This window comes from Artemia franciscana, chromosome 9 (assembly GCF_032884065.1).
Source record: "Artemia franciscana chromosome 9, ASM3288406v1, whole genome shotgun sequence".
Classification (NCBI taxonomy): domain Eukaryota; kingdom Metazoa; phylum Arthropoda; class Branchiopoda; order Anostraca; family Artemiidae; genus Artemia; species Artemia franciscana.
The window spans coordinates 44261319-44284794 of NC_088871.1; the positions used below are offsets into that span (position 1 = coordinate 44261319).

At 34.3% G+C, this 23476-nt stretch overlaps 1 protein-coding gene across 1 annotated transcript in view; it reads right to left on the reverse strand.

Moving 5' to 3' along the window:
- LOC136031457 (ubiquitin carboxyl-terminal hydrolase 24-like) overlaps nt 1-23476 on the reverse strand; it is a 134273-nt gene that overhangs the window by 84020 nt on the left and 26777 nt on the right. Inside the window, exons 6-11 of the mRNA XM_065711072.1 lie at nt 20860-21501; nt 18429-18661; nt 15372-15565; nt 12215-12461; nt 9855-10005; nt 5300-5440 (exon numbers count right to left, since the gene is read on the reverse strand). Coding sequence (XP_065567144.1) covers nt 5300-5440; nt 9855-10005; nt 12215-12461; nt 15372-15565; nt 18429-18661; nt 20860-21501 — 1608 coding nt within the window. The remainder of the gene's footprint in view (nt 1-5299; nt 5441-9854; nt 10006-12214; nt 12462-15371; nt 15566-18428; nt 18662-20859; nt 21502-23476) is intronic.

Sequence of the window (23476 nt, forward strand, 5' to 3'; positions counted from 1 at the left end):
CGTCAACTGACGGTAAACGAGTGGCACGACTGAAATTAAGTCTTAACCTAGATTTTTTTGGAAAGTCATTCCTTAGCATTTATAGTCCTAACAACCCCCACGAAGTATAATTATTACTATTTAAGAGTGAGTGTTGATTTAGCTATCGGAAGCCTAAAATGTCGTTAAATAGGCTAAATATCGCCTGAAAATCCCCCAACACCCTGTGGTGTGTGTGACCAACAAAAAAACGAAAATCAAGCGTCAAAACATTTCTGGAGAAGGAAGGGCAAAAATAAAAGACTGGAAGGAGGAATGTGGGGTTTCTGTGTGGATCAAAAAGGAAAATATGATATATGGCGATGCAAGGATGAGGTTTACATAGTGTGCACCATCCAGCAGATCGGATTCTGCTTAGCGCCTATGAACACACGCAGACTGAATAGTATCTCTAAGAAGAACTAAAAACAAAACAGATGTCTATAACAGAGTTAAACCTTCCATCAGCAGAAATATCATAAGGCATTATCACAAAGTCCACTGGAAGAATACTTTGTGGAGACTTCTTTATGACGTTGTGTAAGCCAATCGCACAGATTCTGGGAGGAAGGGACTAAGGGTCAAATCTGCCACTGGAGCACTTTTGAGAGATTCATCTTTACACTAAAAGCTTGAAAAGTTCCATAGGATCCCCGTAGATTCACTTTCAGTGACTAAGTCAATTTGACAAACCCTAGCCTCCCAAAATGAAAATTTTTACCCATGGTGAACACTGATATAGAATTTGAAAGTTTCTGCGGTGGGACTTTGGGACTTTTCATACTTAACTAGTATTACCTTCGTTCAAAAATAAGCAACATCTCAACCGAATACGAAAATACGCACTACCTTTAACCGTAGGGGCTTTTTTATCAGAGAATTCGATAACATTTGGTCTTTTTTTTAAAACAGTTAACTTTCTCGTTAGTTTTTGAATCTTAAAAAATAAAACTGAATTTATTGATTACATTGAGTAAATAGGTGGATATGTCCAAATCAATTTGCTAGTGGCGCTGGACTTACTTGAACTTCCGTTGTATAGATAAAATATAAGGCTACACTGCCATCTTATCGTGCAATGAAAATTTATATAAGATGACATGTTAGTGCTTTATGCGCTATTTTCATAATACTGCTGGTTCTGAATCACCCTAAAACATAGGAACATTTGTAGCTATTCATGATTTTTTTCTAAAGTCTATCCTATTTGGACACAGTTTTGTAGTAAGGTATCCACAATTCTAGCTAGCTATCATGCGCAATAGTCTAAAATTATCTAATAAATAATTGTTGACTAATTTTTGTTTGCTTTCGACAATCAATTAGAACGTTAGTAGAATGTTTCCTTACTCATATCCTTCAGCCCACAATCCAAAGCAAACTCGCATACTCATACTGACATACCCTCGGAGAAGGAAAGAAAGAGACAGACTGGAGGTCAAAGAGACAAACTTTACAACACAAATCACACACAATTTGTGATTTGTTAATCTTAAAACCAATGACAAATCGTGGTTTTAGTGTATACACTCTGCATTTATTATTCTAAATTGAAATGATTGATTATGTTTGGAAAGAGAAACAAACAAACGATTAAAATAGAAACCAAAAGGCATCTTTACATTAAATTAAATTTATAAAATTAGGCATCTTGTAACGTTATCTCAATTATGATTTCATTTAAAATGAGTAGATATTAGACGAGGAGCCCTATAAAGCAACACATTACAAGTATATTAAGGACTACCCCAAATTCATGACCGACACAGTCTTTCGATACTTCAGCTAAGTTCTGGCGGAATTTCTAAGTCTTGGTTCTGGCAGAATTTATAAGTTCTGGTTCTAGCGTTCTGCTATTCGAAGTTTTGGCGGAATTTCTAAGTACTGGTTAAGGTGTTCTGGCATTCTAGGTTCTGGCATAATTTCCAAGTTCTGGTTCTGATACTCTAAGTACTGGCGAATTTTTAAGCTCTGGTTCTGGCGTTATGGAATTCTAAGTTCAGGCTCTCTTTCTGAAATTCTAGGTTTTGGCGAAATATCAAGTTCTGGTTCAGACGTTGTGGTAATCCAAGTTGATTTGTAAAACATTTTGGGAATGAGCTAAATCGTGATAGAGTTAAAGAAAAATATATAGAGAAGAATGGAAAAGTTTGTGACACTTTGGATGTGAAAGAAGACTTATTTTGTGAGGAAGAATTAGTGACAGTACTAAAAGGATTAAAAATAATAAGGTCCCAGGTGCTGATAGTTTGGTAAATGAGTTTCTAGAATATGGTAGTTATGAGGTTAGAAATAAGTTACTGAATATTATGAATATGATATTTGAAAAGAAGGAAGTGTCTAGTGATTTTAGGAAAACTCTAATTAAACCCCTCTTTAAGAAAGGTGATAAGAGTGAGTGTGGTAATTTTAGAGGCATGGTCTGGTTTCCGTAGGTTGCAAACTACTTAGTATGATAATACTTTTTAGACTTAGAAATACTGTAAATAAAATTTTAAGAGAAAAACAGTGTGGTTTTGGGAAGGGTAGAGGAGGTGTCGACCAAATTTTCACTCTTAGATTAATAACTGAGAAGTCCCTGAGTCACCAAACACCTTTAGTCCTCGATTTACAAATTATGCGCAAGCGTTCAATTCAGCTAATAGAAGAGCTTTAACGAAGGTTTTATCCTTGTATGGTATAACAGACAAATACATTAAAGCAACTAGCACTATGTACGAGAATAACCTTGCTGCGGTTAAGGCAGGAAGTGAGATTAGTAGATGGCTTCATATTAAATCAGATTTTAAGCAAGATCGCATTCTATTCTCATTTATATGGAACATTTTGATAGACTTTGTCTTCACCAGGAGTACAACAAGGCAGTGGAAAACATGGAATCAAATGGGGAAGTACACCACTCCTGGAATTAGATTATGCTGACGATTTAAGCAACCTAGATGAAAGTTTCAGCAAGATGAATGAACTTTTAGAGGTTTAACGAGTTCAAGGTGCAAGAATAGGTTTGAAAATTAATGTTAATAAGACTAAGTCGCTAAGGCTAAGAATAAGTGAAGATGAAAAGGCGATGTTGGTTAACGAGAAGATTGATCAAGTTGACAGCTTCACTTACATTGATAGCATTATTAGTAAAGACGTTGGGTACAATGAAAATGTGAAAAAGTAGAATTGTCAAGGACCACGGTGTTTTTCACAGTTGAAAAAAGTTTGGAAGAATAGGAAGATACTTCTGCGAGCTAAGATTGGAATATTGGAAGCTACAATTGTGACAGTGGTCAAGTATGATTTAAGCATGGGCGCTCAGAGAAACAGAGGAAGATTCGCTAGATGCTTTCCAGAGATTTTGCCTCTCCGAGAGAATAAAAACCTCGAAGGATTAATTTAGTATGAAATTTTATTTCAATCAAGCAAGTTGTTTGGTGACAAAGACCGGATTAGGGCAGTAAGCTGTATTGTTTCATATAAATTATATTTGTCTTATTATTGTCATCAGTTATAGTTATCTAATTATTATCCCTATTACGAATTAACATTTTAATGATAAATAAGTGGCTTGTCTTTTAACCTTGTTGAATAAATGATCAATATAGAGGGCTAAATAGACGCTTGGCCGCCCCTGGTATATTTGGGCCAAGAGCCACTTTAATATGGTGGCCTTCAGAATTAGGGTAAGTGAGTAAGGAGTACGGGGTTGTGATGCAACAATTTCGAATCGCATATCATTTATCGAGGCCTTGAGATTTAAGACAAAACTATGGATATAGACATAAAGACCATTACACTCGACTAACTGACCGCATCTTAAACAGTAGGCTGTATGAAAATTGCGGTTTGGGCCCACTTTCTAGGGCTACAATAAGAGAAAAGTTGAGATGGCTAGGGCACTTTCTGCGGATGAAGTATAGATTGCCAAAGACTGTCCTTTTTGACCAGCCGTCTAGAGCCAAACGAAAACCAGGTCGTCACCATTTGGTGAGGGAGGATGTCGTGAGGAAAGATTTAAGGAGTGGGAATTCCCTGGGAGGGTCTAAAGAGAAAGGCTTTGAATAGATTGGGATGGAGGATTAGTGTGCGTAGCTATGTTGGCCTCAGGCGGTTTGGTGCTACAGTTACTTGTTAGCAGTAGTAGTAGTAACTTATGCTACTGGTGCTAACATTTTGGTATGTTATCTTTCAGCCGACAGCCTGAGTGTAAAAAGCGAAAAAAAGTTCTGATTTGGGAGGGGGGTTTCGTACGTTTCATTGTTTATAATGGAACTTTTATTACACTTCCCAGTCTTTTCACTGCAGAAGGTGCAACATGGCACTTTACTTATGCAACTGGTGCTAACACTTTGGTATGTTATCTTTCAGCCAAAAACCTGAGTGCAAAAGGTGAAAAAAATTCTGATTTGGGAGGAGGGGGGATTTCGTATGTTTTTAGCAATTTTCTTTTTTCTTTCTAGGATTTTTTTTTCAAACAAAATAAAGACAAAATCAGGTAACAATAAAAGCCACGACAATTGAACAAACCGGTATTTGAAGCAGCAAATTTGCTCTTTTTCTTTAGTTACACATTTATTTTATTACAAGGTAATTAGAAAATCTTGCTAATTCTAAAATCCAAAAAGCCTGCCCCCCCCCCCCCGCAAGATAGACTAGGTAAGTGAAATCCTTGAAATACAAAACTATTCAAAGATAAACTCTGAAGTAGCTTAGAACTCCAAGCCAACTTTTAAAAATTAGTCCAACTATCAGTTGTTAGTACTTAAAGTTTTTGATAAGTTATTTTTCTGCTGTCCAATGTTTCTAATTTTAAAAAAAAGAAAAAAAAAAGGAAGAAACCCTTTCACATGTTTTTTTTTTTTTTGTATAACATTTTATTGTTGTGTTTTCTTTACATGTTTTGCTTCAACTAGTGTTTTTCCCTTTTTTCTTCCCATTGACAGAGTCTTTCGGATGTAAAGCCAAAATATTCGGGTTTTTATTTATTATTTTCATACTACAAAGCATTTTTAATTTTTCACTGTCTATTAAAAATGTCATTTATTTTAATATATTTTCGTTTAACTCATTGACTTTAGCCCAAGGTTGCGAATGAATTACAGCCTCTAAAGTGGTGTGTATCAATTAATCATAATTAATCATTAATCAATTAATTAATTAATCAATTAATCATCAGTGGTGTGTGTCAATCAATAATCAAAGTATAATATCAAGCATATTATTGATTTGAAACATTTCTTAACAATAAATAAAACGAGTATCTTACTAGAAAACATAAAATCGATTATTTTCTCACCTAATGCATGTGTCCTTAATTCCAAGCAAGTGATAAGAAGCCCTAAAGCCTCACATGCGATTAAAGCATCTCTGCTGGATATAGACGGTTCGAGTGTACAAATACCAGCTTGAAGTTCAGTGTGTGTACTTGAATCTGCTCCTAAATCAAAAATTTAAATTTAAAAATGCATTTTAATAATAATTTTCGTATAAATAAATATTATTTATAGAATAATAATAATAAATATAAATAATAATAAAATAATAAAATAATAAAATAAAAATTAAGAAATAAAATAAAATAAAATAATAAATAAAATAATAAAATAAAATAATAATAATAAAAAATAATAAAAAAATAATAATAAATAATAATAAATAAATATAAATAATAATTATTTATATAATATAATAATAAAATTATAAATGAATATTAAAGATAAATATTATAAATAATAATAGTAATAATAATAATAATAATAATTTAATTTTAATAAAAATACATTTAATAATGCATTTTCGCATTTCTGATTCTGAAACACTTGGCAATATCATGTAAAATAAACTCCCCAGTTACTCTAATTAGAGAATCCACAACCACATGATGATAGCTAAAGGAAACATCCACAATAAAAGGCTTCCACAGGCATATTGGTAGGAAGTATCGTTGATCCTAGTGCATTAAAATTCTCAACGTTTAGCCTAATGGTCGGCATGAATCTACCCATTTTTAGAGCTCTACCTAGCCCCTTATGATGCGGGTTGTTTTGACAACCTTCTCGTGGTAGCACTGAGAATAATAGGTACAAAAAGGGGAGTAGTAGACGATATATTGTCTAAAATTACATTCTGAATCCACAATCACATATTGATAGTTACTGCGAACAAAAACTATCACAGGCTTCCACAGACACATTGATAAGAACTATCGTTAATCCTAGTACATCAAACATTTCACCATTTGACCTAATGTTTGGCAAAAATTTACCCATTTTTAGGCCCTACCTAACCACTTATGATGCGGGTAGTTTTGACAACCTTCCCGTGGTGCCCCTGAATATAATAGAAACAAATAGGGGAGTAGTAGACGATATATAGTCTAAAATTAAATTCAGAATCCACAACCACATATTGATAGTTACTGCGAACAACCACAATCACAGGCTTCAACAGACACATTGATAGGAACTATCATTGATCCTAGTATATAAAAGATTTCAATATTTGACCTAATTTTTGGGGAAAATATACCCATTTTTAGAGCCCTAAGTTATGATAGGGACAGTTTTAACAACCTTATCGTGGCACCCCTGTGAGTAGTGGGCACAAATGGAGGAGCAGTAGCCGAAATATAGTCTAAAACTAAATTCAAAATTCACAGCCACATATTAATACTCACTGCGAACAATCTCAGACTTTCATAGACATATTGACAGTAAGAATTATTGATCCGAGTGCATAAAGATTTCAATATTTGACCTAATGCCTGGTATAAATCTACCTATCATTAGAATCCAACCAATTAGTTATGATTCGGTTAGTTTTGACAACCTTCTCGTGGTGCCCCTGAGAGTGGTAGACACAAATAGGGGAATAGAAGACACAAATAGTCTAAACCTTAATACCGAATCCACAGCCACATATTGATAGTCACAGCAAATAACCCCGATCACACGATCCTAGAATACACAATCACAGGATAAAGTTGATCATAGTACACTAAAGATTTCAATATCTGACCAAATGTCTGGCATAAATCTGCCCATCCTTAGAATCCTACCTAACCAGTTATGATCCAGGCAGTGTCAACAACCTTCTCGTGATGCCCCTGAGAGAAGTAGGAATGAATAAGAGTTGTAGGCAAAAATAGTCTAACAGTAGAGTCTGCGAACACATTGATAGTACCAGGAAACTACTACAGTCATAGGCTTCCATAAACATATTGATAAAGAACTTACTCTTTTATTCTACAAAAGACACATACAGAAATGAAAAGGACTTTTTAACTAGAAGAGCATCCAGGTCCCGACTTCTGATCCTAGATGGCTTTATGCTTTCCCAATTTTAACAGCTAAGCAACGCAGTTTAAACGGTTAACAACAACGGAAAAGGGGGGCAGTTCCTATAAACCAAGTTTCCATATCCAAAACTAATTACAGTTATGTCTAAGGGTTTCATCTACATAAATTAAAACAAACTTTTACTACAGTTTATCGATTTGAACAGGAAAGGTCTGTTTTTCTTCATGTGATTGTATGTTCCTTGTTTCTAATGATTAATTGTAGGCTATTCTTCGTCTGCATTGAAATATTTAATTGAAACTATAAATTATATAGAAACTCTACAATAGAGAAAACATAGAGTAAAGCTATGAACAAAAATACAAATAAGAACAAGAACTAACAAAGTACCAATGTTTAATTGTGTAAGTAACTTACTACTTATTTACTAAGAACTTACTCCTTTATTCTACAAAAGACACACAAAGAAATGAAAAGTACTTTTTAACTAGAAGAGCTTCCAGGTCCCGACTTCTGATCCTAGATGGTTTTATGCTTTCCCAATTTTAATAGCTAAGCAATGCAGTTTAAACGGTTACCAACAATCGGGGAGAGGGTGGGGGGTGTAGTACCTATAAACCAAGTTTCCATATACAAAACAAATTACGGTTATGTCTACAGTGTCAGTTTCATCTATATAAATTAAAACAAACTTTTACTACAATTTATCGATTTGAACAGGAAAGATCTGTTTTTCTTCATGTAATTGTGTGTTCTTGTTTCTAATGATTAATTATATTCATCAGCAGAATTGAAATGTTTAGTTGAAACTATAAAGCTAATAAAGAAATTCTACAATAGAAAAAACATAAAGTAAATCTATGGACAAAAATAAAAACAAGAACTAATAAAGTACCGATGTTTGGTTGTGTATAAGAAGGCTTTCTGTATAATTGCCAACAACCCCCCAAAATACCCACGTAACATGAATTCCACGATGCACCAGTCTTAGAGAAGCAAAGAACGGAAAAGGGTTTCCTATAACTTTTTACATGCAAGCCATAATTAAAATAAAAATCAAGGTGCAAAATTGTCGTTTTTTTTTTTACAAAAAATCAAAAATTTTTTTTTTTAATAAAAATCAAGGTGCAAAATTGTCGTTTTTAAAATTGTTTGTTTTTTGTTTGTTGCTACTTATTTTAAGTTACAGTTTTGGTGTAAATTAGTTGTTACCGTACTTTTTTTTTTACATTTTCGTCATGCTCCGCAGCGTTTCGTGAATCTCAACTAAGATTTTTTTTTTCTTGGAAAAGGATTTGATACGAAAATAATTTTTTTCAGACTTTGTTTAAGTGTAATTCTCTATTTAACAAGAAACTAAACAAAAATTGAAGAAAACTAGAATTATTTTTTGAAAGTGATAAGCGATAAGTGTCAGTCTGTCATTTTCATTAGTTTCATTTTTTTGGAGGGGGGGGGGCAAAGATTGGACCAGAAAGATACAATTTGGATTATACTTTAAGCTTCAGAATTTAACAATCCCAAAGAATTTCAATTTTTGAAATTCATACAATTTTTCAATGTTGGCATGCTAATAACTCAAAAAATGTAACTTAAAATATACTAACGTACCTGTCACGTACAAAATACCCACGCGGCAAATTTACACCTAAAACTTTTTAAACTTACGCTGGTTTTAGAAAGCAAAATATATTCAAATTAAATATATAGTATGTAACATTCTAAAAACGGAGTTCATTTTCAATATAGTAGCATAAAAAGATAACTGATTCTATTACAAAACAATGGCACAGCCAGAACCCCCCCCCCCCCACCCAAATATTTGCCCAACTCGTAAAAACGTAAAAAAAATTTTTGATTTGTTTTATAAAAAAATTGTAATCCCCCTTCCCCCCCACGAATGAAAATCCTGGATACGACCCTGGATCCGATACTAATAAATCCAATGGGATAACCATGCTATCCTTTTGTTGCAAGATCCAGCTGCATGCTTGTCACAAAATCGCTCGTTCAGAGAAAAAATATACCTTAAAACTTAATCACGATGCATGTCGAACGGTTTTTTAGCCGTTTGACAGAACGAATGGATTCTGTCACTGCCAATTGACTTTTCAAAAAATTCTCAAATGCCTTTGAAATGTGCGTTCATCTTTAAGAAGAAGCACAATTCGTTGTGCTCTACAATTTCAAAATAATATTAGGCTACTGGGCTACCACTAATTCAATAATGTGAGCGCTATTCTTCAAAAAATAATAATATTTAATTTAATTTAAGTACAAGATCAGTTGAAATTTCCAAGCAATTCCTTGCACAACTCTACAACGATTTATCTTTCTTCTTGAAAACAAGAAAAACCAAAAAATATGAAACAAGAGATCAAGAAAACAAGAAAATTTTAAACATGAAAAAAACAAAAAAAAAACAGGCCAAATAGAAAATTTGTGGAAAGGTCACCAAACAAAAAGTCACGAGATATTAACCTAGATTGGAACGACTCCTAAAATAAACAAGTCTTAACATAAAATTGTTATATAAATTTGGAAGTAACCGACCTTGAGCCTGCCCTCGACGGGGCCGACCAAGACTTCCTGTGCCTCCGACAATGACACTAGCCGTTGCCAAACTCAATTTCCCGGCAGCTGCTGCCCAAGCAAGACGAAGTAGACAGCTTACAGTAGCACGTAGATTTTCTTCAGATAGGGTCTAGCAAAAGAGAGGAACACTTCAAAACATATCATGTAACTTAATTAATTCAATTTCATTCTTTTAATTAATTTGGCGGAAATACATACAACAATATTTACCTTAAGAAATTCAGAAAATCGAGTATTTTTTTGCTGATGAAAAAGAACTTCGTATGCAGTTTTCTGCAGTAGTAGTACTAAATTTAAGAAAAGAGAAATCTTGGTGAAAATAAGCAAAAAAAAAGCTAAATAACACCAAACACCTTATTAAGGTGCAGCTTCCCTTTGAAGGTTTAGTTCTCCAGTCTCCCTGCCGGGGATGTTATGCGAATAGTTTGAAAATATATAGTTAAAGAATAATAAAGAACTTGAACTTGAACTAGTCGCGTCTTAGAATTAACTGATTGTTAATCATTAAATTTTTATGGACGAAAATCGTCACCAAATTTAACTAATTAGTTTGCTTACTTATTTTCACGGTTCAGGGTGGCAACACTGACAAGAATGTGATAATGTCCTAAAAACTCTATAAACATGATGCCTGTATTGAGGATATCTTATATTTTACAGGCGGCTGCTAACGCCTTGACGGTAACTGTTTGCATTTTATATTATCCTCCTATCAAGGATCATCAGCTTTTCGAAAGCCTCTAATAAAAGCATTTTCTCATAATTATAAACATACATCTTATGATGTAAGAACTTGCGCTACAAAGATATATATATATATATATATATATATATATATATATATATATATATATATATATATATATATATATATATATATATATATATATATATATATATAAATATATATATATACATATATATATATATATATATATATATATATATATATATATATATATATATATATATATATATATATATATATATATATATATATATATATATATATATATATATATATATATATATATATATATATATATATATATATATATATATATATATATATATATATATATATAGGGGCGTCTTCTCGGGGGGCAAGGAGGAGTATCAGTAGCCCCCTCCCAACCCAATAATTTAAAGAAAAAAAATTACTATATAGCCCATGTCCCTTGACTATCCGGATAGTGACCCCTCTTGCCCACCCCCTCGCCCCCAATAAAAAACGCTGGAGCTACGGCCCTGTATACATATAGCTGTCAAATTAAAGCAATTAGTTTCGCTTATTTATTTTCACGGTTCAACATGCAACACTGACAACAAATACTGTACTGCCTTGAAAACTGCATAACGTTGAAACAATCGAATAGGAAATGCTTAAATCGCAGTTGCAGTCAGCGATAAGCAGTACGTCCCCAAGTGGAGAGGAAAGAGGTCATAAATAAGGATTTAGCCAAAATTAGAATTTCATGTTGGAGGTAAGTGAAGCTCTGACGGATTAGGAAGGAGGAAGAGTGTACGCAGATGTGTCGACCTTAGGTGTCTTACGGCTATATTGAGTTGTTTTTTAGCAGTAGTAGAAGTTCTTCTTTCTTTTGAATTAGCATTCCTATTGTTGTCGCATTTCCTTACCACGTGCAAGTGTAGCGTCTGGCATTAATAGCCAGTAAGCCTAACGAAAGGAGGCTTCAAAAATTTTTCTGATTATTTCAAAAGACTTTAAGTTGCAAGATACGCGAGATCTTGATAGCCAAGATTTCTTTTAAAATTCACAGGAGTAAAAAACTAATTTCATTTTTTTTATACAGTCAATAGAGTTCAGGTGAACGGATAGAAATCACACACAGCGGTTTTCAAGACACGGTAAGGACAATTTAGATTAGTATGCTTTATTTTTGTAACTATTTTCGCCACCAGAAAAGGAGACGTATTACATTTGAAAATAAACAACAAACAAATAACTAAGCATGTCGAACAACAAATAAAATACAAGGATCAATTGACTCGACATGCTAGTTTATAGTACAGACCTCAGTTTGACAAAAACCTCAAATATTATCACAGGAGTTCAATTATACTTGCTGTGCAATCTAGAAATGAATAAATATTATGAATTGAATTCAAAAAAGAAAAAGAAAATCAAACAATGCCTTCGTTATCAACAAGTGTTTAAAAGAATTGCTTTCAGGAAAGGTGCACATTTTGCTAAAATTTAGAGACCGGCCCTATATAAAAAATATTTTTACGAGGGCCTTACAAACCAAGGATCTTATTAACCAGGCTATAGTACTAACAATAGTAAATCACACTACCTCTAGCACACTGACTGAATACTTCTTCTTCTCAAGGTCCTCTGATTCACGCTGAGGTGTCAAATTAAAAAGTTGAGCACTTTTAGACCCACTAAGCGTCTTTGTTGGTGTAGGAGATTTTCCCTGAGTCATAGCTTTTATAGGAGTACTCGGAGAACGTACGAGACATGGAGTTGGCAAAGGAATATTCAAATATTGTTTCTTCACTGAAGTATCTGGATGAGGTGCTTCCCCACACAATAAAAACCTAAATGTAAAGGTAGTTACATCAATGTGCACGAGTTGGCAAGAGAATACTCAAATATTATTTCTTCATAAAGGTATCTGGACGAGGTGCTTCCCCACATAATAAAGACCTAAATATAAAGGAAGTTACATCCATACAAATAAGTTCGCAAGGGCATACTCAAATATGATTTTTTCACAGAAATATCTAGATAAGGTGCTTCCCAACATAACAAAACCCTAAATATAAAGGAAAGTACATCGATATGAACGAGTTTACAAGGGAATCTTCAAATATTCTCTCTTCACTGAAGTATCTAGATGAGGTGCTTCCCAGCATAACAAAAACCTGAATATAAGGGGAGTTAGACCAATAAGAATGACGTATAGAGGGTTTAAATGAGAGGCTCCCAAGATAACAGTTGAAAAAGTTTTTCAAAACAGTTTCACACTTACCTCCTTAAAACTTAATAATCGTCTCATTGATATAGAAATTGTAGGTTTCCCGTTGCTTCTTTCTTAATAAAAACATAAAAAAGTTAGCTTGTGAAAAAAAAAAATTCAGCTCAAAAAGATACAACTTATTTTTAAAACTGATTAATACTCCTTGAAGTATTCATCAAGGAGGACACTCTAGAGGACATAAATAAAATATTATCATTACTATTAGATTTGCATTAACGAAAAACAACAACATTGATTGGTTGTTAGAAAATAGAGAATATTCTTCTTTACTTTCTTTAAAAGAAAAATTTTACTTGCCACATGAATTCTTAAAGATTTGAGAGATTGACGGGAAGTTAGTCAGTTTCAAAAAAATGAAAGTGTTGTTCCCGTAAAATGAAAGTGTTGTCCCGTAACGCTTCTTTTTTAATTAGATTTTTTGCACCAGCTATTTGGAATTTAATCCCCTTGGAAATCCGAAACTCAAATAATCTTATTACCTTCAAGCGAGCAGTGAAGGGTAATTACAGAAATACTGTTGAGATTTGAATATCGTGCGTTCCTCCTCTTTTCGGTCTTTTTATTTTCTTTCCTTTTTTTCTTTTCTTTCTCTTCGTCCCCCCTTTTTTTCTTTTTTGATAAATCCAGTCGATTTGTTGTTTCTGTTTGTTGATTTTTCAATTATTCTTTAGTTAATTTTATGCCCTAGCCACTTTTTGCGCTTTCCTGGAAGATTATGTACAGTGGTTATGTGTTTTTTGTTTAAATATATATGATTGAATTGAACAAGTTTGTCAGCGAAGCTAACCAAAATTCGCTGTTGCACTTCACCCGCCATGGAAACAGTAGGATAGCCAAGTAGCAATGCTACATGGCAGTTTTCAAATTTATTGGCAGATTTTTTCTGCAAATGCCATTTTTACGTATTATAACACTTTTTGCTCCAAGAAAAGCTATCAAAACACAAGTTGTGCAGCAAAAATGTCAGCAGCTTTTGGAATTCTGTCAAATTCTGCTACTAGCAGTTTTGGAACAGCCCAAAAAGTGTTGTAGCAAAGTAGAATGCTAGTTTTCAAATTTGTCAGCAGATTTTGTCTGCAAATACAATTTTATCTGTAAAAAATACTTCTTGCTTCAAGAAAAGCTGTCAAACCATAATTTATGCTGCTAAACCATCAGGATTTTGCAGGATTTTGTTGAGCTCTGCTACTGGCAAGTTTGGAACATTTTGTATATTGGATACTTGCTCTATACTAAAAAATGACAGGTAGTTTTAAGACAAAACTCATCACGATTTATTTACACTAGAGTTTTAATAAAGTTTAAATAAAGTTTTGGAACTTTGTCCATACTTGCGCTTCATGTTGCCTTAGCAATGTAAATTTAAATTTAATTTTTTCATAAAATCTTTTACGAAAGTTTTGAAGGCTTTTTAGAAATATAAAAGCGTCAATTAAACTAATGAAGAGGTAACACAATAAATACCTTTGGATCACATTTTAATTTGAATCAAATCATCGTATGATCACAAGTTTTTAAGTTACCTTTGGCACTTTTACAAAAATGGAACCATTTTCGGGCAAATTATGCAGGTAATTTCTTGAAAATGATGCCTCAAAATGATTCAAAACGACAATAAGAACAAGAATTTCAAACTATTAACCAACAGACAAAAAAAATGCTGAACATTCGAATATTTTAAATATTCCAGTAGCAATAAACCGAATATCAACAAAATGGAAAGATCAAATAAAACGCAAAATAGAACAAGCAATAGACCACCGAAAAAAAAAGGCCAAAAGGCTACAAGACCAAATAAAACATATAAAATATCACATTGATTGTAGTGTACAAGCGGTTAGTTTAAACAAATATACATTAACAAAAATAGTTAAGTTAAAAAAAAGCCTTATCTGGCTGGTTGTCCCCATACCCCTAGTGGAAATTCCTAGCAGCCCTGTAGCCCTCGGGAAGAGACGTAAGAAGAGGTGGGAACTCGGGGGCCATGTCCCCTCTAAAACCTAGATTTTTCCGTATTTCTGGGCACTTCCTATTAGAAATGTCAAATTTTTTTTATTATTATTGGCCCCTCCTCAAAATTTCTGCTTATGTGCCTGCTCTCGTGATAGTGGTTTCAAACCACTCAATAGTGGTTTTGGTGCGATAAACGGTTGTTAGAAAACATTGGACCTCATAGCTGTAATTATAACACTGTAGTTGGCTGAACAATACTGTGGTATCACTAACGCTGTAATTAATTATGAATATAATTTGATTGATTGGTAGTTGCTTGTAGTTGATTGTTATTTGGTTGAAGTTGATAGTTGGTACAACAGCTATTCAGCTATAGTTGGTTGAATGATAGTAACAGAACCAAAAAAAAAATTAGTTCTTTGTTTTAGCTCTTCAACAATAACAAGCAATTGTGACAAGAAGCGCTTTAAGCTCACCGTTATTTCAGTTTGATACATAAATAAACCAGTCTTACCTGGACAGCTGCAACGCTATAAAGTAGCAGCTTTGACGTAATTCGTAAGCAGCATCTTTAGCCAATGCGTATTCTTGAAGAACACCAAGAACCAGACTGAGTCCACCAACTGTTAAAAACCTTTCTCGAAATTCTAGAGCCATGTCACCATTTGCCAAATTATTACCAACCGGCATCAACTTACTTGACAGTACCTGTCAATGAAGCTATGTTAAAAAAAAAGTTAAAACACTTGAATATTTATCTAAACACACGGAGAGGGATGGTATTTGATTCAAAGCACCCCTCCAATCCAACAAATCCCTTCTTCATTAATTTAGAGAAACAATACATTCAAATAGGGATAACTGCATAACGAGCATTATCAACTACCTCTCTCATAACAAGCACCATGAAGTGGTTGCGCCTGTTACAGTAACGGCATTCAATGAGTCACAAAGCAACGGTAAATATAGATTAACTGAAGAATACGTATTACGCATCTCTACATCCGCAAAACATCTGTTTTGATATAGATATACTGATATAGAAAACTTCGGTAAACATAGATACACTGAAGAATACTTATTACGGATCTGTACATCCATAAAACTTCTGTTTTGACATACATACACTGATATAGAAAACTTCAGTAAATATATATATACACTGAAGAATACTTATTACGGATCTGCATATTCACAAAATTACTGTTTTTACATAGATACACTGATATAGAAAACTTGGGTAAATATAGATACACTGAAAAATGCTTATTACGGATCTGTATATCCGTAAAACTTCTGTTTTGATTACCAATGTGACGAGCAGTGGACAATTTCCTATGATTATAGACCACCTATAAATTATCAGTTTATACATATGACAACTACACTTAACCAAAAAAAGCTCATGTAATCCTTTCTTCTTTCAACAAATGCTCTGTGAGATATTCGATCGGAATCAAACCCTATACATGGGAAACTAGAACTTTAGCTCCTGATCCCTATTACAATTCACTGAGATCCCCCGGGCCCTTCTCAGAGATGCAGATGACAAGAATGTAGCCTTACATCTGGAGAAAGTGGGTTGAGCTCTAACACCAAAAACGAAACTGGTGACTTTTGTACCTGCTTATTTTAATCCTGCGAGTGCATACAATATTTTGACTGATGATACGATATTTCAAAACCATTATCTCTGTAAGATAGTATTGGGTAAGAATTGGGTACGAATACCCAAGACGCAAAACTAGAACACTTCTCGCCATATTTGATTTAGATCCGACAACCCTTTCTGGTAGACCCTGCAGCGACAAGATTTTGGCCACACCTTCATAACCCCCGATCCTATTCCTACAAAGGTTATACCAGACCTGGCGCCAAAAAGGTTCAATGTCGAAACTAGCTTCCGGTTTCTACCTTTTAATATACTAATCCCATCTGCTAGACCTTGTGATTACAAAACCTTAGTCCTTTCTCCCTTCCTAAATGGAAGCAAGAGTTTCCATTCAGCTTTCAATTTTTCATTTAGTTCGATTGAGATCTGGCCCCAGTCTAGTAGATGCTATGATGAGAAGAGTTTTGCGAAGTCCCTTTTTCTCTCCCCAGTAGAAATCAGATCAGACATGACCCCTCTCCCAAAGGCAAAACTAGGACATTTATATGAACCACCTCCCCCAAAGTTTGGCTAAAACTCAACGAGCCCTTCTGGTTTAGCAAATGTGAAGATGCTGCAAAGCGAAAAAAAGGGAAGAAAAGCTTCTCAGACAAATTTATATCCTCTTGATTTCGGTTGTAAATAGGCTTCATTCAAGCTCATACTTGTAGATTTCTGCTTAAAATTTGATGGAAAGGAGGGAGACGACGCGTCATGCCCTGGGCCATATTTGTGTCTCCAGCTAATCTTTGCACCAACTCAAGAAAGGCCATATTTTGCACTTACAGGACTAAGTCGTTTTCCACAGAGTTATTATGTTGAATCCCCTCATGGGACCACAGCAATGAAGGTGTCCACTCCTCTAAATTTATATTTAGAGGAGAGGAGACAATTTGCTTATCAAAAATTACACTTTCATTTGGTATTCAAAGATTATTTTCCGGTGTTAGAAGAAACCATGCCTCTCTTAGTTAAAAAATAGATTTCTTAACGTGGGCCAACTTTCTAATGTCATTACTAAGAAAGCAAAAAGTAAGCTGCAAATTCTTTAGCAAAGATAGAGATATTAGGGTTAAGGAGGTTACCCTAATGCTTACCATTCCCAAAAACAGCCTTTTGATTTTTCCTCGTTTAGGGCTCGGTTAAAAGAGAATAATTGGAGTGTTTAAAAGAGGGTCCTGGGTTCCATAATATATTCAATCAACTTAATAATAAACGAGCGTAATACAACATTATTGGCCAACAGGGAAAAACTTCCGTGTACGATACTTAATAGGCCAAAGTTTATATTCACGTACACATTAATTTAGGTTTATATTTATATTTAAGACTTATATATTTTACAGCACTAGACCCTTAAGGTTCAAACCGACGGTGCTCATCTCCATTTCGTGGCACTTCAGCCAGAAAGTGCAATATGAGGTTGGGGGGCCAACCTTCCTGCGTTTTCGCAAACCCTTCCTGCTTACCTTCCCCAGATTTCTGCAGGTACCCATTTATAGCTGGGTCGACTCTAGCTGACAGAGTCACACCACCGAAACCAAATAACCCCCGTCTCAAACCAAATAACTGGCTGTGTGTGGGATCGAACCCGTGCCCCCTGGAAAAAGAATTCTCAAACCAGCGCGCCAACCACTTAGCCATGACGGCAACGATTACCAAATTTATCTCAGATGCTCCGTTTCCGAAGCAGAGCCTAAGACTATTGTTCCAAGGTAACTACGTTACTTCCTAGGTAACTACTGCTCCAAAGATAATTACTTTATCTTTAGTATTAACTTCCATTATAGTCAAGCTTGTCAATAATATCAAAATTAAACACGAATACAGTGTTAATAATAAATCCACTGCGTATTTTGTCGAGTTGGCATATAAATTTAAACATATATTTAATAAATTAATAAAAGACAGTTACTTTACCTCCAAATTATAAAGAAGTCGAAATGCTGAGGTCCCTTTTCCTCCAGCAGAAAAAAGCTGTTTCAAACTTTCATCTGCCTGCAATGTTTTCTCGGATAGCTTAGTAATAGGAGTTCCATAGCCAGAGGGGCCCACGCGAGTTTTTGACCTTGTAACAACCGGTGACTCAAGTTTTGAACTTACAGTAGCACCTGAGCTTGCAAACGTTTTCATCAAATTGCTAACGTGTGACCCTGAAAAAAAATATATATAAATAACTATATGCTCATCCGAACGTTGATTCTATGCACTGCTACCTTCGCCCGATAGAAAGTTTAACCATCTACAAATCAGAAATAAAACTAAGGGAAAGATCAATTTAAACGCCATAAGGTGATATTAAAGCATACAATTCAAAGAAAAGAAACTGGGAGGCGGGAGGTATGGACGTGAAGTTTCTGCAGGTGGGTTTCGGTTACTTAGTAAAGGGAAAGATTTTAGAGCCAAAAAAGACCCATTTTTTCAATTTGGACATATTTTTTAGACGGACATTTTTGTTTTACTTCACCAAAAATAATAAAAGAACTAAATTAAACAAAAATAAACAACCTCATAAAAGATACAAGTCCTGTGTGTGATGGCATCTTCTTACAACCTTCTAGCTTAAAATCGGCAACAACGAGAAAATAATTTGCTACTTTTTCAGAAGCAAAAAGAAAGAGAAAAAAGTAATTAAAAAAGTAAATAATGTAAAATAAAGAAAAACAAAAAAGTTCTTCCCTTGTCACGACCTACCCACATCCTGGCCTTCCCAAACCCCCTCCCAGAAAAATACAAAATTTTAACCACCTTTTTTTAATCCAAAAATTTCCAGACTTTCTTTTTAAAGAAAAATAAATTTCCGGTTGCTCTAATACTATCAGGTAGACAGTTTCGTATGGAAACAGTGTTGTTTCTAATAGTGATATCTGACCCCGTTGAGTGTCAGATTCATATTTGATTGTCGTTGGGTGTCGGTGGAGGCAGAGATGTGATCATTTTCTGTTTTGGGGGTTTCTAGTACTTAGCAAATGAAATGATTTTAGAACCAATAAGGGGCCTTTTTTTCAATTTAGACAGAAGTTTTTTTAGACAGACATTTACGATTAATTTCACCAAAAAAAAGAAAAAAACTAAATTAAAAAAAAAACTAAACAACCACATAAAAGACATAAATCCTGTAAGTGATTGTATCTCCTAACCAACTTCTAACTTAGAATTAACAACAATAAAATAATCCGCTATTTTTCAGAAGTAAGGCAAAAAGGTAATTAAAAGGGTAAATAACGTAAAAAAAAAAGATTTTCCCTCGTAACAACCTACCCACATCCCCACCTCCCTCCAGACTCCTCCCAGAAACCCACAAAATTCAATCACCTTTTTCAATTAAAAATATGTTCGACCTTCTTTTAAACCAAATAAAATATTCAGCCGCTCTAATAATATTCGGGATACCATTATCCCCTAAAATAGCGTTGTTTCAGATAGCAAAATCTACCCTCGTTGAGCCAGATGGTCAGCATTTCTAGTAGCATATTCATAGTAAATACGATTCTGGAAAACAGATTCAGGAACTATTCAGGGGATAACTTATATAAACAACACTAAACTGTAATGAAGAACACGACATGGATATACAAAGACTGGTAGCTGATGGTCAAGCTATTGTCCAACATTCAGAAGACCAAACTTTTTATAAAACGCAGCAGTATTTTCACCCAAAAGTACGTTTCTCTTTAAATCTCTGAAGACATTCCGAACAAAAACAAATAACCAGGTACATTTAAACCGAATATATTCTAGTCAAAATAAACAAGAAAGTGAAAATATAGGAGAACGTAAATTAGTCTCAGGTATTTTTAATCTAGGATCATTTGGCCACCAGAGATGAAAACCGAAAATATGTTTTATATGATAAATAAGCATGCCCCATGATCATGTTGGATATCAAGCTTAAAAAGATAATGAAAAACCAAATTCCTATAAGCAATTATAATAAAAGAAATATTCGTAGATCCATGCCGGGGGGAGGGTCCTCCTGCCAGGATTTTACGAAATACTCCTCTAATTATGACGTCACTGAAGGCAGGACTATTCACATCTTTAGATATTTCCTTTCCTTTTCTTTCTAGATTTATTGTGAAATATAGTTATCCCAAAGCATTTTTAACGTGGTTTTTCTCTCCAGTAAAAAGAAGGAATGGGAAATAAAATAATAAATAACTGGCATTAATAAAACTATATACAAAAAGTAAGCGGCACTAAAGTAATCGATAATTTTTTCTTTGTATAAACTTATATTAAAGTCTGGGGAATACCCGAGGAATAACAAATGAAATCTGAGGAATATTTGAATTAAAATAGAGATGCGAAGATTTGGGTATATTGCCCTAAAAGAAAAATGCACACCTACCAACAGGTCTTGGTGGAACTTTGATTCCACTTGAGCTGTTAGATCGAAAAATACCAAGTCGATTACTAGCAGCAGCAGCTTTTTCTGTAAAAGTTGCAACTTTCTGAAGTGTATCACATACACTAGGATCTGTAGGTATTAATGAAATAACTCTTCTTACTGCTTCAGTAATCTTGTCAACATTCAGTTCTGCCAGTGTATAGAGTATTTCAAACACTTTCCCAGACTGAGCGATCACAACCCCTGGGAGCATTTCTTCCATTTCTAAAAGATAAGCTGCTCGGCCGGCAGATTCAGAATCCGTTACATTCTCCACGTCTTCAACACTCATTGGCGAAGGACAAGTTGGAATATCACGTAGCTCTGTCACTTTTGCTCCACTTGCAACAGTGGCACTACAGACAGAGTCTTTCACTACCAAAGTAGGTGTTTCCATAAGTCCAATTTGTTTAATCAGTTTCTGATCTTTATTCGGCTGAAGGATTTGGTCACCATTCATTACAAGTGTTATTTGATCAGGTTCCATTCCCAAGCTGACTGAAATACGACGACGCAAAGCCCAGACAGTTTCATTTGTATGTGTATCAACAGTCAACTCCGTTTTAGCATCTTCACAAAAGATGTGAAGTGTCACTGGTTCACCTAAAATTAAAGAACTTTAGAAAAACTTTCAATCTACTTACCAATAAGGCAGTGTATATTGAAACATAGTTCTAAGACTTCTAGTAAAAAGTCAAATTACGCTAGCTAATGGAATATATGGTTCTCAACTTGAATCTCAAGTTGAATCAACAAATAGTGTTCCTTGGATGCTTAGTTTATATCCCTGAAATCCTTGAAAACCCGAAATTTTGAACAGAGAATCATCAGCTACAAGAGCGTATCCAAGATTTTTGTTCAATTAGGGGGGGGGTTGTTTTCAGAGGGATAGGTGTTTTATCGGGGAGAAGGAAGGATACAAAAAAAACTTTAAAACACGCGTCAAAAAATTTTTATATGCACTTTTGTTACGCTTTTACGAGTCAGACAAGAATTTCGGAGGTGGAGAGGGGGGTGCTCAAATCCCGCCCCCCCCCCAGGATACGAGCTTCATCAGCTATAAACAATTAAGCAAAAACCAAAATTTAAAAAATTCATAGTATGCTAGTATATACAATATTACTAATACTAAGTAAACATCTCTGTACAGTATTCGTACACTAGCATACAAGAGGAATTCAATACTTTTGCTACCAGGTGAAAATTGATACAGGTATTTTATTCCAACTCCGAATCCCTTTGTGTTTTCAAGAAAAAAACTTATTTTATGGCCATAATCAACCATACCGAAATCCAACGGCTGATTGTATGGATCAAATTTTATCGTTCAAAATAGATAATCTAAAAGCTTAAATCAACAAAAACCGGAACTATTCCATGTATTTGTCTTTACCTCAGATCTCATTTAGTCTTTGTTTCTCTTGTCTTGTTAAGCTCTGAAGAAATCCAATAGCTCCTCCCTATATTTTAGTTCTTTGTACTCCACTTTTCCATTCATTATTTATTCTTTTTCTTGTTTCAACCGTTATGGAGACGCTTTTGCATAGCAGTTTTTTCCCTAGCTTGATTTGGATTGGGTATCATCCAATCAGAAAATGGTACGAAAGATTCCGATTGGCTTGGCCTTAGTAAGTTCAAACCGATAAAATTTCAGCTTTGGCTCGAACTTGTTCTGAATACTAGCTAAATCTATAGCGGGTTTGGCTCTAAGTGATTTCCAAAATTAGCGCTAGCTAAATTTCGGTATTAGCAAAGTCTTAATATTGAATGAGCCTTTAGCGCGCAGATAAAGATCACAATCCTCAGTCACGGAATGAATAAAAATTTTGTATGCCCCATGGTGCAAGATCTATGGTGCAAAAATTTTCCCTATGGTGCAAGATCTAACACAATCTTAAAAACAAAAGAGGACATCCTCAGCTTCTACAGAAATTTTACATCAATAAATTTGACGTTCATAGTAAAGAAAAATAAATAATTTATCGACATTAATGCACCACATAATTTTTTATCCTAAAAAGAAGACCATTCGAAAGTTTGATAGATAAAGTATAACATGATGTTTCAAGACAGGTGCTGGTACTGACTAACTCTTTCGATTTCAATATTATTGAACTTTCAAATAGTTCCAGGGAAAAATCAAACTTGAAAAAACCATGCAATTTACTTTAGAAACATTTAGAAAAAGAAGGTTAAATTTCAGATAGAGGTCGAGCCTACAAAGAGCGCTCTCCAACAAACTGTAAAGTACGTCGATCAAAAACATACCAGAAGGACTGCACCATCATCATCACTAGTAAAGCACAGTAGGCCCTGCGTACATTCCTGACCTAGGCAAATGATAGATCTATTTACACTTGAATTGTGGTATTCTATGAAACTTTTGATTATTTAAGATCAAAATTTCTTAGGCAGTAGCACATTTACGTCAGTGTTGCCGCTTGAACCGTGAAAACAAACAACCAAAATTTAATTATTTAAATTTAGCAAAGATTGAGGTTCCTGAAAAGACAAATATCAACAATCTGCTGATTCTTAGGGACATCTTCAAAGGAAAGCAACAACTTCTAATACTATT